This window comes from Chaetura pelagica, unplaced genomic scaffold, assembly GCF_000747805.2.
Source record: "Chaetura pelagica isolate M959 unplaced genomic scaffold, ChaPel_1.0 scaffold308, whole genome shotgun sequence".
Classification (NCBI taxonomy): Eukaryota; Metazoa; Chordata; class Aves; order Apodiformes; family Apodidae; genus Chaetura; species Chaetura pelagica.
Genome location: NW_009954442.1, coordinates 2,464,044 through 2,482,215, shown reverse-complemented (window position 1 = coordinate 2,482,215; position 18,172 = coordinate 2,464,044). Strand labels below are relative to the sequence as shown.

Here is an 18,172-nt window from a genome sequence, read left to right as displayed (position 1 = left end):
TTGAGTCAGGGAGATTAACTAGATGTCATGCTAAATTATGTTTTTCTGTGGCTCTGCCATCACTGTGCTTGTGCTTACATGCATGTAACACTTTACTTCACGCAGAAGCAGGGCAGGAGGGCAGATTCCAGACACAGGAAAGTTGAAATGAGATGTCAACCACCTGGGAAAGAAAGCAAACACCTGAGCACCTGGAAGAGTACCATATGCTCTTAGTAATTTTTCTACAAAGCTTTTTTAATGTCTGAGGCTTATTAAAATAAGCTTTTTTAATGTCTGAATCTTATTAAAATAAGCCTTTAGGGAAAAACTAAAAAAAAATTATTAAAAAAAATCAACGAATCATCTGGTCCACAATAAGGGCTGCACAGTACAGATATTTTTACTTATGTAATACATACTGGAAGTTTAATTTAAGTGGCAGATGGTAAATGCAAGCAGAAAAATGTCTCAAGAAACTAAAAATTGACATTGCAGAATACAAAAGCTTTCTAACAGCAGACATACAAATGCTATGCATTAGTGTGGCTATATTGGGAAATATGCAGACTAGGTGTGCTAATTTCTGAGGACATTTTTTCACTGGCTATTTGTAAGAAGCGGCTAATGACAATGTCTTTGGCTTTGGTGGTCTCCATCTTTCTCTCCTTTGATATCTGCACGCTGATTTGATCTACATTAGCCATGATAAGCTCCGAAGCTAGGATCTGAGTGGGGGATGCCCTGTTTGCTGTGCTATCCATGATGTACTGCTTATACAGTTCCACCAGCTTCTGTTCAAGGTAGTCATTCAGGGCTGAGTCGGAGAGGGGCTGCTGGTGGGGCACTAAGCTCGTCAGCCGCCAGCATGAGGAGTGGCCTTGGACTGGTTTGCGGCTGGTGTCACTGGAGGGGGGGACCCTCACAGACTCCAGGGGAGGAGGAATCTCTGAGGACTCCAAGAAGGGACCAATGCCACTGTCACCAGTAAAATCAGTTGTGACTGAGCTAATTGGCACCACATAGTCCCCAGCTATATGCAAATCATTGTAGTTCTTGCAAATGCTTTTGCAGGAAGATGGGACCAGGTAAGTGTCTTTTCTTGTCAGCCCCTCAAAGACATGCATAGCTGGAGATGGCTGCCCTGCAAGCGCAGGGTGCTGTGTAGGCTGTAGAAGATTATCCTTCTGTTTTCTGCTGTGCTTGCTACCTCTTGAGCAGACTGAGGAAATGCACTTGCCAGCAGATCTGCATCTCTGAAGGAGGCTTTTTCCTTGTGCTTCTTCCATGGAAGAATAATTAATGGATCTCATTTCATACACTACTTCCTCAGCTGGACTGCTGTGGAGCTCAGAGTTCAGGTCTTCACAAAGGTAGGAGATTCTGTAAAGGTAGCCTTCCGACAGCATCCTTCACCAAAGGAGAGGAACCAGCAGCAGACAGGAAACAACAAGAATAAACCATTAGTTCATTACTAACTCATTGAGTGGTGATTATACTCACAAGTCTGTCGCTGGATGCAGAGATTTTTCCAATTTGGACATGAACAAGAGTGTCTCTCTCTTTCTAGAGGACTTGAGACAAGGAGTGAAGTGATCAGCTAGTCTCCCTGTTGTGCTGTTAACTCAATCACATCAAAGCATATTCTGTGTAAGATAATGTACAGCAAGTAAAATACATCCAAGGACAAGGGAGTTGGAAAGAGAGGAACAAGTGCTTTGTTGTGGTAACAGTTGCTGTAATAGCTTACACTTAAATATGTAGATTTTTGCCCTTGACTTCAGTAAGAACCCTAGGGGTTTCCCGCTTTCTCTCATATGTTTTGAAGCAACTTTTGTTGTGTGTCAGTTGTCAGCTGCCTCTGAACTATGTTGATTTGAGATTCATATTGAGAGTATAATCCCTTCTGTTCCAGATTAATCAATGACTGTATGTGTGGTTCCATTTTTATTTTTAAAAATCAGTTTATTAAATTAGTACTTTGCATTTCTGTATGACAAGCAGGATGAAATTGTCTTTAAGTTTTAGACATGAAATGTCAGTGGCAAAAGCAAGGCTTTCTGGAGGCATGATTCATCTGGCCTGTGTTAAACACCTAAATCAAAATGAGTTACTTGTGCCCTAGATTTCCTTATCACTCTCCAGTTCCTATAAAAGGATCTTAAAATGACTACCCTAGATGTAGAAATCTGCATTGTACTTTTGAAGAGACATATTTCAGTGCAATGCATAGGAAAGTGCACATTTCAGAAGTACTCTGGCTCCTCTGGTGGATTAGTCATGAGAACCAGCAGGTCTGAAATCAGTTTCCATTCCATTTCTACAAAGGCACAGTCAGGTTCCAGCACTCTCTCCACTCTCTAAACAGGCAGCTCAGTCTCAAAAGCTGCATAGACATGTTGGTAGTGAAAGACAGGACTCACTAACAAGAACACATATGCATTGGTTTTAAACTGGAAGAGGGTAGATTTAATTTAGACATCAGGAAGAAATTTTTTTACTGTGAGGGTGGTGAGACATTGGAACAGGTTGCCTGGAGAAATTCTGGAAGCTCTCTCCCTGGAAGTGTTCAAGGCCAGCTTGGATGGCGCTTTGAGCAACCTGGTCTAGTGGGAGGTGTCCCTGCCCGTGTCAAGGGGGTTGCAACTAGATGATCTTTACAGTCCCTCCCAACCCAAACCATTCTATGATTCTGTTGTCTGCACATCAACAAATGTTCTGTCCAAGCTTTAGCAGCAATACTACCACATAAATTTTCCCTAATCCACCTCTGTGTCTTTTTTTTTAACGTCTCAAGGGGCTTATCGATGGGAAAGATGTCCTGAAGAAATTGTGTGGTGCAGCAAAAAGAAAGTAAACCTTAAGTAAAAATAAACTAAAATTTAAAAGTGTTTTTCTTTGTTTGTTTCTATAGTACACAATTTCTTATGTGACAGAGGAACAAGCAACTTGTCTTTGTTTTAATAGTGAGTACTTTTCTTCTTTTACAATTTAATCCATTGATACCATTTTGAATCCTGAACTGATACTGTCTCTGCGGATATCAACATGTGTCCCACTTATTTGACAGCTTGTTTGTCTACTTCAGAACACCCACTGTGATGAATCACCAGAATGGGAACATCTTCCCACAAACTGTGAATGAGAAAGTGGCATCTCTCTGGCATATGCTGCCCTACCCCATGCTGCTGACGAATGCTCAACTTAGCTTTTCCAAGAGCATAAAGACTCACATTTCTTAGTAAAGTATTTTGTGTGTCACAGTTGCTAGTGCAAAATGCTGCATTAATAATGACTGTTGGCTAGATCCTGTCTAAGCATGGATATAGACTTTATGCAGATGTTAGGAAGAAGACAGTGTAAGGAAAGACTGTCCTCAGGTGGGGCAAATATCACTTCCACTCTATGACAAAAGTTGGAGGGGAAATACACTTCCTTCTGAAGGAAATTTTCTGGAAATTTAATGTGTCCAAACTGTTACTTTGGTGGCCCTGGATCCTCTCTGCCACTACCAGTTCTGTGAGATTTCCCACAGGCTGGTAACATTTAATGAAATGTGATCTTCTTACACCAGAAGGAAAAAAATCACATCTGGAGCTTGGCATTCCTTGCTCTATGCTGCTTTAGGTTTTAGCTGTGACCAAGGTGCCACCGCAGAAAGCTTAGCCAAATGCTAGAGCTACTTGGGTTTTCAGCTCATCCCCCTCTCTCTTCTGCTTCTGTTCCCTCTTTCGCAGTGCAAAGGCTGCTCCCTTTCCCCAGTCATTCATGGCCCAGATGGCTTTACTGCAAACTCACCACAAACCATAGCTAGCATAAATCTGGAATGGTGATATGTTTATTGCTATGCTTATTTTTAATGTGAATTCTGAGAAATGAGTGGAAATAGAACATATGGCCTGTTCACCATTCAACCAACGTACATGAAGCCGTTGTGTTCAGGTAGCATGTGACACTTTGGTCTTTCCTAATGCCCAGATGTACGTTGTTTCTGTCATAAAGTGATACATTAGAGAAATGAAACCAGTGGTTTCATTTCTTCACACTACATTCTACAACACTTATTTTAAGAGTTTTTTGAGCACAGAGTCTGAGACAGGAGTGGGAAAAAAAATAACTGGTAAATTCAAAAAGATTAGGTTCCCATCATGCTCAGCAGTTGTGTGTTTTGCTGAAGGAGTTACAAGGTTACCCTCCAAAGCTGGCAATAATCTGTTGGCAATAAAGCTGGCAATAAAGGTATCACAATAATCTGAATATTCCCAGCTCTGCAATGAAATCTGACTGAAGTTTTGACAGGCAGTGTTGAAAGCCTGAAAGCAAAAGAAAGGGGAATACATCTCTGGTCCTAGAACTTAATATATATACATCTGTCAAGTAGTTTTTCCATCACTACCAGTGGCTGCTCACCCAACTGGGTCACCTTTAATTCTTGCATTTTACATCTGATAAGTGTGACAGCTTTCATTAATTCTACTTTCTCGTACTCCTCTTAATCCCCCTTCTATGCCATAGATGCACATATACACTAGAACTCCAAATGCACATGGATTATATCTAATGTCTTTCAATATTATGGGTTTCATGCTCCTGAAATTCAGATTTCACTTCCCTCTTCCTGAAAATAATTGCATGACTTTCACTGCACAAGGAAAAACTGCCCCTTTTACAATTCTGGTCTGATTGCATTTTGCATGTGAGATGAAGATATTTTTCTTTGTGTGGCTACTATTCTGGCAATGGGAGCTGACTACATTCTGTCTGAGTGGAATCAGAGTGAGAAGACTGTCTGGTTTACACTGTATTTTCTATCTGACAGAGTCTTTAATACTGTCAGATTATTTTAACAACTCATATGTCTTGCCTGTGTTTTTTGTTCAGTTCTTCAGCAGAAAAAAATCCTAAAGGCAGGATGAGCATTTAAAGCCATGTGGAGAATCCAGTGCTATTGCCAGTATTTTCTGAGTGACAGCAAATTTGCTGCATTATAATGCTTGGAGAGGATTCCAATGTTTGCATAAAGACCTCAGATTACACTCTGAGAGCATGAAAACAGAACAGGAGTTCTTCCCTCACGATAACCAAAATGTATAAGGGAAGCCTGAGAAGTGTACACAATGAGATATGATGAATTGTGTCCTATATAAAAACCTCAGTAAAATGAAAAGTTGCTAGGGAGAACAGAAAGAACATGGTGCCAGCTGTGACCAGAGCTCAGTGGGGAAAGGGACATTCTTTCTCATTGCAAAAGGAAGGGATGGAAACTCAGAGAATAGACATGCTTGTTTTGAATGTGTCTGGCTTTCAGATCCCTGTGCAAACCTCTGAATGGCACTAAAGTTTTGCTGCTTTAGGTATACCCTAAATTCTAGCTAACTTCCTAGGTGGGACTCCAGATGATGAAGCCTCTCTGTCTCAAGGGAACCCACATCCTGTGCATCCACCTGTAGTATTTTTTCCTCATTATTAGAGAGAGTTCTTCAGGCTGTGAAGGTTCAGTGAGATTTGGGAGCTATTTCAAGTTGCAGGAGATGCATGCAAGAGTTCCCTTGGCAAGCAGGATAGGCTGGAGAGTGAGCCTGTATATGCTGCAGGAGCTGTATCTCACTTTCCACTGGGGCTGGTGTGAAACAGCTCCCAGGAAGCCTCAGTGCAGCCAGCACAGGGAAATCAGTAAAGTGAAGAAGGTACTATAATGAGCTGTGCATATGGATGAATACAGCCTTTTTTTAATGCCTGAAACCCACAGATCTTTGGTATCTGAACCACATTTCATAAGGGCTATCTCCAGTGCCCAGGACGGGCATGGGTAAGGGTAACACTGATGACACTAAAATGCATGGTTAAGTGGTCGCATCAGAAGAGAGAGCCATCTTACAGAGAAGCAGGCTGGAAGCATGGGGTAGCATTAACACTATGAAATGTAACAAAGACAAGTGCAAGGTCCTGCACCTAGGACAACATAACCAAAGAGCCCAGCACAGACTAGGAATTGTGTGGCTGGGGAGAAGCCTTGCTGAAAGGCACCTAGGTGGACAAGGAGCTAAACATGCCTCAGCAGTGCACTGCTGCACCAACAAAGGCAAATCAGATCCCAGGCTGCATCCTCTGGGGCACTACTAGCAGAGACAGAGACCTTATCATCCCATTCTACTCAGTACTTTCCAGGCCACATCTGTAGCACTGTGTCTAGTTCTGGTTCCCACAATTCAAGAAAGATGCAGACAGACTGAAGAAGGTCTAATGGAGGGCCATGAAAATTATCAGAGGGCTGGAGAACCTGCCCCATGAGCAAAGATTGAAAGCATTAGGAATCTTCCCTGGAGACAAGAAGGATAGGACGGGACCTTGACACAATATTCCAGTGCTTAAATGGTAGCTACTGAGAGGACCAAAGCTCTCTCTTCACAAGGGGCCACATGGAGAACACAAGGAGCAATTGGCACAAGATGCATTGGGAGAGGTTTTATCAAAGAAATTTTTTACAGAGCGAACAATCAACAACTGGAAAAAACCTCCCTACAGATACAGTGGAGTCCCCCTCTCTGGAGGTTTTCAAGATACAATTTGACAGGGCACTAAATAATCTCATGTAGGCTCCCTTTCCCATTAAAGGTTGGAACAGGTAATCTCATGAGGTCCCTTCCAACCTGGGCTATTCTATGACTCTATAATTCTATGATAACAGTGGCTGCTGTTTGAGCTAGGAGTTGGCCTACTTTGCTCATGGCAAAAAGAAGTGCTTTTTCACATCATCCAAATACATGCTGCATCTATAACTTCCCCTTGCTGCTACTGCTGCTGTGGAAGACCTGAGACGTGTGGGACTGTGCTGTGAGGCTCCTTCAGCAGTGGTCATGAGATAAACCCTTCTTATTCCCTCCCCACAGCTCTCTTAGTGCTGATCTTCTAGTCTTTCCACAGAAGAAAACCCTGCTCATCTTCTTTATTGACATGTCAACAGGTCAAAAGATGCAGGAAAGCCAGGAGTACCTCTCCCACGGAGGAATTATGAGCTGTCTTGGCGGAACAAGTATAGGAGTTTTGAGAGGATAATAATACTTTTCATTTCAAGAATATAAAGGAATGTCCTTGAAGAATAGGCTGAAGAAAGAAAGAGAGAAGAGACACCTCCTTCTCCAGGAACAGAATATACTTTCTATGTGTATTGTAATATTCTTGTTATACAAGTGTCTACCCATTTTTAAACATGCCAAATGGATGTGAGTGAGCTTCAGAAGCAGTTGGCTTCTTTAATTTACTTTCATCATTTAGATAAAAGTTCGTTCTTAATGTATGTTTGAGTGCTGTTGTATCTTTAAGTGGAGTTTAGGGGAACAGGCTTCCATAAAAATACAATGAAAACTGTATGTGGGTAAATACAGCTTCTTAAGCTCTCAATCATTTCCCATCAAAGAGTGTTTCATCAGTTCAAGTTCCTTGAAACTTTACACAGAGCAAGTCTGGTTCATAATTTTCCACGCTTTTCTTAATCACCTATACCCATATAGAGTTGCTTTAGGACACCATCAATCTGTTTTGAAAGTATTTTACATTTCATATCCACAGCTGCGAGAAGAACATTAAAAGTGAGGCAGAAAAGGAGATTACTCAACTACATGGTATTTCCATGCTATGCTTTTCTGTATTTTTGGTGTGGAAATAATTTACTGTTTCTGGATTTCTATATTTTTAAATGATTTTTTTTAAATGACTCACCTATTTGGAATTAAATATTTTGTATAAAAGCAGCTGAAGTATTGGGGAAACAAGCTCATGTGTGCTCTTATAGAAGAGAATACACTTTCTAGAAGTGGAAAGAATAAATGGTAAATCAAGAAAGAAAGAAATGGCTAAAGGGGTTTCCCAAGAGGAGTGAAGGAAATGGTGCTCTAACAAGCATTGAAACATTAGTCAAATTTGCTGTAGAGTACAAAAAAGAGGGAGGGAGGGTGCATGCTCTGTGTGCACACCCATGTTAAGCTGTGAGTTTGCAGCAAACCAGGAAATTCTCTGTGAATCTAGAAAATACAATGATAAAGCTTCTTTATACTTTTTAACATAATCTTGTTTTCAGAGAAGTCTCAGCTTTTTTTCCTACTAGCTTTTGTAGGTTTGTTTGTTTGTTTTTTTGTTTTCTTGTGTGTTTTGGGTTTTTCTTAATATGATGCCCATGTTTATCTATTATGGTGCCTATTTTTCTTTCTAATCTGCAAATAGAGTGCTCCACTTCACATACATCATTTAGATAGTGCACTACTAACATTCACAAAAAGATCAATAAAAATACAATAATTCTGATAAAAGCAACACACCTTTTAAAAGTATTCTGAAAAACATTTTTAATATGATTTTATGAAAAACTTCAGCCATATCAGAGGAACAACTTTTTTTGCATTTTGAAGATGCATTGCAATCACAGTCAGTCATGGTTACAAAGATGGCACTTTTGAAAGGTTCTCATGATTTCTTAAGGCAGCAGAAACTGCAGGTGTACAATGACAAACTCTGCAAACACATACATGTTCAAAACAGAGAAAGTGCATCTTCATTTTACCAGCTACCAGCTGTGATCCCACACAAACAGAACCAAGTCACTTTGGTAAGTGACAGCAACATTTTAATACATTTAACACAATATATTTTAGTTCTTACCTTCAAAGACACAGCAGCTGACCAGGTACTGAAAATTTGTTGTCTTCTAATCAGTTTAAAGCTCCCCGTGAATCTGTCCTTCCCCAAAATGCAATGTTCTGTTTTTATTTCCTTTTTAAATACAGTTCAAAGATGACATGTATCTCATTTTTAATCCTCTAAGACAGAAGTATAGAAAGAAAGAAAGTCCCTTAGGAGATGAAGTGGTTTTATAACTGACTGAACTGCAACATGCTGAACTTGCTTCCTCTTTTATGTCCAAATGAAACTTTGTTGTGAAACTTCATACCATTAAAATAGCTCATTGCAACATGCTCAGTCCAGGCAGATGGACTTCTCCTTATTAACTGTTATACAAAAAACCTAAAACCCAACACCTAGTGATTTGAACAGCTAGAACAATCTTAGAGAATCTGCTCGCTTGTTGGCACCTGTCAGTATACTTCATTTCAATCACTACCTATTGTTCGCTTTTTAATTGACACAATAAGTTCAGCTGGTTCATCAAGTTTGGATTGGTATCTGTAAAATCTGTCATGAAGAAAGTTAGACTCGAAGAGCACTCTGTACCTCAGTTCCTGCCATTCCCAGGCAGGCAGTTTGTCTCAGTGGGGCAATGTATGAAAATACCTTGGGCAAGCAGCAGCTCACCCTCCAAGCTTCAGGTGTATGGACAGTGAATATGGCTTTGAGACTGGTGCTGGAGTATTCCTTAAAGAAACGAGGAAAAATACTCTTTGAAGGATGTAACTGGACTGTTCAAATTGATCCACATAGGATGTACAGAATTTGCTTTAAAAAGCATCATCAGGCATCAATACATTGCAATAATAAGATAAATTTATTCTAATTCTTAGTGTATTTTAACTTCCTTCTTTAGGACCTCTTTTCTCTTTTTTCAGAAATGCCAACTTTGCCAGTCAGAAGATGTGTTGTAGCATGATGCTTCTATCAACATAATTGTGCTAAATATTTGCTGTGATTTGATGTATGATCAGGACTACTGTCCAAGGTGTTCTTAGCCATAGGCATGGAAAAATGTACACATCAGTCTGGCCCTACGTACATATCCCTAGATAATAAATCCAATAGTTTAATCAAATAATATTGTACCAAATCATATGCTGTGCTAGCATCAACAGCATGTAAAAAGCACAAAAACTGGACAAAATTGGCAGTTTAATAAAAATCTCAACAGATCTTTGCTATAAAATTGCTCCCTGCAGAAACAAAACTACTGTAGCAACAAACCTATCTTTCATGCTTGACATTAACATTTACTTAAGCTTTTTTTCTTTTTCTTTTTCCTCTGATCTTTCATCGGTACAATGGACCAATCTCAGGCCTTGTCAAATTCATAATGGGCCAATACTTTTTTTTGATGTTTCCATATCTGGTTGAAATAGTATTATGTGGAGCAAGAAATAAGTCACTAGGAAGTGTTACCTTTTCTGTAGATCCAGAGAATTCTATATACACAGGAATTCTAGTTTAGCTACTGGCGAAGCAACTTTCATAATATAAAAAATCATTTCTGTAAAGGTCTTCAGAGAGTTTTCAAAATATGTTTTAAATCCTCTCAATTAATTTAAAAAACAGCAAGTTACAAACAGGGAGGTTTTTGAAAGTAAGAACTATTTTCACAGTCAGAAAAACACAGCTATCCAGAACCACTGAAAAAGCAATCTGCTTTAATAGAGATACCTCAATATGGATTTAAGACTTGCCTTCAGACATCCAGATTTGGAAAAAATAAGTGGCCTTTTTTTCCCCCCAATTATACACTTGTAATATTTTTAGTGCTCTAGAGGGAGTAAAACACTGTCTATTTCTGCAAAGCAGCTATATGTTCCTTTGGAAGGGAGATGTAGAACTGTTGTTTCTTGTCATATAAATTGCACATTCACATCCTGACAGTCTAGGCTTTGGGTACACTTGTTTATTCTAGTGATCTTCTCTGCGTTCATTCATGACTTTGGAAGCGTTATCCTCAGCTAAGAAGCATCTTCCTATATGAAATTTTACATTGCAGCTTACCAAGTGCTCTGAGCTGAATCTGAGCTGAATCAGTTGGGAGACTGATTTTACATCAGGGCACCTGACCCCTTTCACAAAGATCCCTGCATGTGCTGTGTATCCCAAACCCAGTGGAATAGGTATGAGAAGAAAGGGAAAGCTTCAGCAGCTTAGGGAGTCATTTAGTCAGCCTCTTCATCTGTAAATGTAGCTCAGGGTGTCTGAGGCCATGCCAGACTACATTTGTATACTTTTTTTTCTGTGTGTGTGTGTGCTTTGCTATGGCAAGTCTGATGCATCAAGAACTTTTTATCCGTACTCCAAAAAAAGAAAAACATTTCAAGTAAGTTTCACAGTTCCTTGTTTCCCTCTTTACCACATCACTTCTTCTCCGAAGGAGTTTTCTCTAGGAAACTGCATTCTTTTTGACCATTTGTACATCTATCTTAGCTTTTTAATTCAGTTCAAGAATCTATTTCCAAATTAAATCTGCCAGTTTCATGCCCTCACTGTGCTTTGGTTTGCCTCTTGAAGCTCACAAAGTAGATTCCTTTCAGATGAAAGCCAGCAGGACACACCAGGACCATACTTGAAATTTGCTGTGGGCAAGTTTCCTCATGGGCTTTCATGGGACCACACTAGAGCTAGTCCAAAATAACCTCCCAGAACATATATACCATGGAGGCAGGGTTTCAGCACCCACTATTCCACTGCCCATATCTTCTCTGAATGAGGTGCTGTTGGTTGATGTAAGCAGAACAGAAAAATGCTGTGAAGGAACACATTTATAGGATAGTACTAAACAGTTTATAATTTCTATAACAAGTAACCCTTGCCCACTGATTTAATTCAGCCAGTGTGTCTCAATATGTTGTAACTGATAACACTACACCTGCCATAAACATGTGAGAAGGCTGAAGTTCCTTCTACATAACTATAGGTTCTACCACAGAGATTAAGTATGAATAAATATCTGCTGAGTCAGCCTATTTTGTCAAACAGTGCAAAGGCAGCAGCCTGTTTGTAGGTGAAATGTTTGTATTCTACAAATTATAAACTGGGAGTCTTTTATACGACTGATATTCCATAGTTTTTTCTTAAAATTAGTAGTAGGAATAAGTGCAGAAAATAATTCAGTTTTGCTGTGCATATATTGAAGCAGGTATGCACACAGCAAGCTCTGTCAGGTTATCAAACCATTTAAGCTTTATCCCCATTTGATATGTCGGTACCAGTAACTAGGAATATTGAAATTCAGAAGGTTAAAGACAACACCTTAATATTATTATTTATAATTATTATTTTAATTTATTATTATTTATAATTACTTTGTGCAATATGACAAAGGGGATACTTTGGATCCTTTTTGTCCTTGGAAGGGAAGAGATTATGGTAAGGAGATAAGCATGTTATCCAGTATTTCATCATAAATAACAGTCATGAATCATTTATGCTCCTTACAGCAACAAAACCAGTTCTATTTCAAGCTTTTATGCCACACTTGATTAGAGCAGTTAACCACTATAACACCACTATTATAAATAATTTTAATAAAGCGTGAGTCTTTAAACAGTGAAGATGCCTCTGTTGTACACAGTTTTCTTTCCTCTTGCTTCATTGCTGTTAGTAAGAAATAGATCAATATAATTTTCTAGGTAAATGTGAGGATTGCCACCTTCCAAATGCATGCCAGGCAAGTTTGGTTTTAAGATATCTCAAGCTAAAGAGAGTCTCCTGGATTAATTACTTCAGCTCCCATTATGTGGAAGAAAGGTGGCTATGACATTGCTCTCCTCTTGGTTGCATGCTTCCGAGGAAGAAAAAAAGGGCATGGATGCAGAGAGAGCCTTGCTGCTCTGGAAAAGGTGGGGAAGTTTGTTTTTTTTCCCACCAGTATTTACCATTTCCAGTTGCCCATGGCCAGCAACTGCTCAAGCAGCACTGAGGAAAGTCTGGCTGTGCTTGGGGCCCAGAGCCTTACCTCCAGGAACCTGAGTCAAGGACCCCAGCACCGTCTACATGGCTAAATAGATCAATTTTTGCACCCAGAGTTCAAAACTTCAAAATGAAACAGTCATTTCATCATACAAATGACCACTAAATCTTGTTTTTATCTACAGAGCTAAAGGCCACAAATTTCCTGACTTCTCATTGTATTATAATATGCTTTTTGTACTTCAAATGACAAGGTAATAGGGAACATTTGCTGTTTTACATGTTCCTAGTCAATAATATATACAATTTATTATTTTATTAAATTTCATTTGCTTTTGTGGCTCACATAAGTATTTTAGTTATATCCTGTCATCTCTACAGGTTCAATTTATGTGAAAATCAAGGGAAAAAAGCAAGACCTTTAATATGAGAAAACTATCAGCGAGACCATTGCATCCTCCAATAAAATTGTCAGGGCCAAAGGCAGATTTCTGTGACAAAACCAGCAATATTTGATGTAGCATATTGAAGTTTTTCTACCTTAGTTTCCCAGCATTAGTCTTGTCTAGTAATGAATAGCCAGCTAATGAAGTCTTTTCAGTTTTATGTTCTTTTCTCCTCTCACTAATTTGCATGAACTAGGCCTAGACTGGTCTTGTCACAGTTCAGGAATCTTTCCCTTCATAGTATAAGTTTGGTTGGAAAAGACCTTTAAGATCATCAAGTCCAATCTATAATCCCGCACTGCCAAATCCACCACTAAACCATGTCCCTAAGCACGACATCTACACGTCTTTTAAATACCTCCAGAGATGGTGACACAACCACTTCCCTGGGCAGCCTGTTGAAAACCCTTTCAGTGAAGAAATTTTTTCTAATATCCAATCTAAACCTTCCCTCACAAAACTTGAACTCATTTCCTCTTGTCCTATCACTTGTTACTTGGGAGAAGGGACTACCTCACTAGAACTTCCTTTCAGGTAGTTGTAGAGAGCAATAAGGTCTTCCCTCAGCCTGCTCTTCTCCAAGCTAAACAAACTCAGTTCCCTCAGCTCCTCATCTTCAGACCCTTCACTAGCTTTGTTGCCCTTCTTTGGACATGCTCCAGCACCTCAATGCCCTTCTTGTAGTGAGAGACCCCAGCTGAACACAGTTCAGCCTCAACAGTGCCCAGTACACAGGGACAATCACCTCTCTAGTCCTGCTGGCCACATCATTTCTGATACAAGCTAGGATGCTGTTGGCCTTCTTGGCCACCTGGGTACACTGCTGGCTCATATTCAGCCAGCCATTGGCCAGCATCCCTGCATCCTTTTCCTCTGGGCAGCTTTCCAGCCACTCTTCCCCAAGCCTGTAGCATTGCATGGGGTTACTGTGACCCCAAATTCAACCCCTCTGCATTCATAACCCTGTATTTACATTTAGTGGTCAAACTGTTCTGCACATTTATTTTTTTTTAATGAAGCTCAAAAATAACACTACACAGATGAATTCTGGATAAAGTATCTTACTGTAAAAGTGATCCATGGATGGCAGAGAGCACATTGTGGTTCCTGTGCATAACTACATAAGGGCACATCACCATAAAATTAGTCACTTAGTCTGCAGTACATGAATCACAAGTGGCCTGTAAAGCATCAGAAGCTAGTGTACTGGGCAGGCTGCCCTCTTTCCATTGTCAATGTCTGGTCAAAATCCAAAACCTCTTTTCCCCCTCCCCCCCTTTTTTTTTTTTTTTTTTTTAATAGTAACATTGTAACTTAGAAATCAGTTTAAATAAAAAAAATTCTAAATGCTACCTACTTTTTTACACCCCTCTACCTTCAAATAATAATGATAAAAGGTGGTCTGCTTTCTCCCAGTTCTAGTTTTGTTTAATGCTTTTCATACCTTGAAAACTTGTTTAAATTCTTGAAACTCATATAAATAATTTCAGCAAACATGTGAAAAAATTCTTAGTTATCATTTTTGATCTGTAAATCCCAGTATGCACAGTGAACAGGAGTTACCAAGATTAGTATTTCAGGTGGAAAACAAAGAAAGCAGCTATCCCAGATCCTGCTGCAGGAATCCCACAGGGATGTTATAGCACATTCTTTGCTTCACAAGTCTGAAATGGTTGCTCACATATGCCCACTTAATTAAGTAGGAGCTAATTACAACCTACATACCTGATGAAAAGGCACATCATTGAAGCAAAGACAAAGGCAGCCAGTAGATCTGGGAGAAAATATTTTCACTGCTTGGAACATAATTTCACCTTTTATTGTTGGAGTCTTTTGTACAGGTGCAGTGTCTAGAGCAGAAACTGCAGCAGCCCACACCACCACCTAAGAAGGCAGCAGAGCCTGAATTTGTTTTACCAACCTTTCCAGAGCAGGGCATAGCCTATCTTTCCTCCCCTTGACTTTCTTCCTCCAATAACCTTTTTGTGCTTTTTTGCCTCTGGATGAGCTATGCATTCCCTTCTCAGCAGCTCTCCATATTTAATAAGCTCTAAACCTCAGCAAATTCAGACTCACAAGAGGAGGACCTCATTGTTTCACCTGTCTGCATCTTGAGGACAAGGAAGGCTATCCATCTCTGCAGGACTAGCTCAGCACATTACTTGCAGTTTTCTTTCTGGCTTTCTGTCAAATTCCCACTGTGGCTGGACAGAGGCTCTCTGGGATCAGCCAGAATTTTCTGTGCAATTCCAAAGGAGGAACTAGTTAATTATACTATAAAAATTGCAAATGCTATTTTGAAAGGCAATACAGATTGGCTGAAACACTGTCTACCTGTATAAAATCCTGCCATATGATACATATTCTTAATTCCAATGCTTGCATTGAGTCTTTGTTAAAAATAAATCATGCGTCACGCTGCTAATGTACTTCTTGGTTCAGTGACAACTAGTCACTAGTGGTAAGGCTTAGAGATCAGGCAAAGAGCATTTAACTGGAAAACAGGATTGAGCAACAAATGGAGTTTTTCTTCTTTTCTAGTTTTTTACTATACCTCAGTGTAACATAATAAAATCTGAGGCAGGCTACTAAGAAGGGATTTTTTTTTTTAATATTCTATCAAAATAACACAAAAAATTGCAGAAACTAGAGAGGTATTACAGAGGTGTGGCTACATTAGGTATATTGGCACACATTTGTAATTCCTAAGCAGAGCCATCCAGTGCTAATTGGTTGAATTTTATGTATCTTTTTCTTGAGTGCTGCTTCTTACTTTGAGTGTGATTTCCACATCCTTCCTTTCTTACTGTTTCATCTCTCCAGCAACCAACTTTTTCAGCTATCTCAGATTCTCTGCCAGTAACGTTCAATTGAAAATTGTGTTTGAATTCCAACACTGTCTTCAGGAGGTTTACAGTGGAGATGTTCAGGGAAATCTGGAAGCAGCAACAGAAAAAGCAGTTGATCCACTGAGTACTTTTAACAACATAGTTATAGAGAAGTCTCCTGCACTTTGGTCCATACAAACCAGATGCCAGCAAACCACTGCTTGTGGTTTTGTTTGAGCTAGGTATTCCTGGGCAACCATGCCATGAACAAACAAAACAAGGAAAAGCAGCAAATGTCACAGGCTGGAAAGACTGCGGAAAAAATTGTTAGTTCCAGGTGCTAATAAAGAAACAATGTTCATCACAGTTTGCTGCTGAAGCAATACCCAGGGCCATGAGAACTGGCAAAGGGGGTAAGAAGGAGGAATGGTGCCATGGAAAGGCTACTGAAAAGCACATGGAAAGCTAAGGATTGTCCAGTCTTTTTTTTTAAATACGAGATAGTGGCTGGTAAAGGGCAGGAAAACATTAAATCAAGCAATTATACAGACAGAGAACCAAGGAAACTACCAGCTGGAGCTTGAAACTGATTTTGCAAAGAAAAATTATTTTAAAAGGTCCTTTATTTACAAAAATAAGAAAAAAAAAAACAATTTAAGTGAAATGGATCCATTGTGGTTTCTGAAAATAACGAGTATATTTGCTTTAAAATAGTTAATGAAATGGATATGTTTCATGTGGTGCTTGGAGGATTTACTGAAGATACATATACACTTTCAGGCAGACTGGGACAGAAACAATACAAAGATTTAAGAATAAGGTAGAACACTTTAATTTAAAAGATTTAAATTATTAACTACCAGTGTGTCTTTGTAGAAAGAAGGCCACTATTATCTTGTGCTGCATTAGGCAAAGCATTGACAGCAGATGGAGCCAATCCTTTCCCTGTGCTCACCTCTGGCAAGACACATCTGGAGTGCTGGGTCCAGTGCTGGGCTACCCACTACGAGACATGGACATACTGAAGACAGTCCAGCACAGGACCACAAAAGTAATAAAGGGACTGGAGTACCAGACATGAGAGGAAAGGTGGAGAAAGCTGTGACTGCTCAGCATGGAGAAGGCACAGGGGGATTTATCCATGTGCTTAAATACCTGGTGGGGTAGTAAAGACAACAGAGCTAGACATTTCTGAGTGGTGCCCAGTGACAGGACAAGAGGTAATGGACACACACTGAAATCAAAGAAATGTAATGTAAACACAACACTCTTTTTTACTGTGAACGTGGTCCAACACAGGAACAGGTTGCTCGAAGAGGCTGTGGAATTCTCCATCCTTGAAGATACTCAAAACCCAACTGGAAACACCTCTGAGAAACCTCCTGTCAGTGAGTCTGGCCTGAGCAGATGTTTGGACCAGATGATCTTCACAGATGCTGTCCTGCCTCAGCTGGTGTGTGATTCTTAACTGGAAAGAGGTAGAAAATACGGTATTTGGTACAAAAGACAAATATTTCTCTGTGAATGTTTCAACTGCAATATAAAATAACAAGGATTTATGAAAACACATCAATACCATACCATACAATACAATACACAAATGTGCGTGGCTGTAACCAGAATGACACAAGAGATAAAAACTGGATATGAAACTAGACAAAGAGGTAACAGGATAACCACAAAGGAGAAGAATGGAGACTAAAGCTGAAGAAAGATTTTTGTCCTCAACACAACACTTGATTGCCAACACTGCCAATATCCTCTTGGTTTCTGACTGAGATCTGTAAATATTATGCAACTAGTTTTCTCAACATGTAAAATCACTTAAGAACAAGTACTAGTTTACGTAACACTTTCAGGAAAACAAGACAATCTCATGGGTTTCGTTATACAAAAGGGAAACAAATTCAAGTGATTTCAGCAAAACTGGAAACTAAGAGATGGCTAACCAAAGGTGGCAGCCACACAAGAAGTAATTACATTTCTATAGTAAAAGACATTACTGGAACAAGTTTGAATGCTAGCATCAAGACTACCAAAAGAGCAGAGAAAATTCCAAACTCATCAAGAGGTAGGAAACTTAGAATTCAGGACAATATGGATGACACAGGTTTTTGTTTGTTTCTTTGTTTTAAAAAAACAATTAAGAAATGACAAAAAAGTAGGAATAGCACCTACTAAACTGAAAAGTTTAATTCCTAAGTCAGTATTAGGGAATGTTTGTAACTCTCTGTGCATACTAGAAATGTTGAAAAGGCCTTCCTTCCTTCCTTCCTCCCTCCCTTCCTTCCTTCCTCCCTCCCTTCCTTCCTT

General features: G+C 39.5%; 1 protein-coding gene across 1 annotated transcript; it reads right to left on the bottom strand.

Moving 5' to 3' along the window:
- Positions 1 to 512: 512 nt before the first annotated feature.
- Positions 513 to 1,388, bottom strand: LOC104394845 (chromosome unknown open reading frame, human CXorf21). The gene has a single exon (XM_010004483.1). The coding sequence runs from the start codon at positions 1,386 to 1,388 to the stop codon at positions 513 to 515; it is 876 nt and encodes a 291-aa protein (XP_010002785.1).
- Positions 1,389 to 18,172: the final 16,784 nt, after the last annotated feature.

Excerpts from the sequence above, each read along its gene's own strand:
- LOC104394845 (XM_010004483.1), bottom strand. The coding sequence starts at position 1,388 with ATGCTGTCGGAAGGCTACCTTTACAGAATCTCCTACCTTTGTGAAGAC.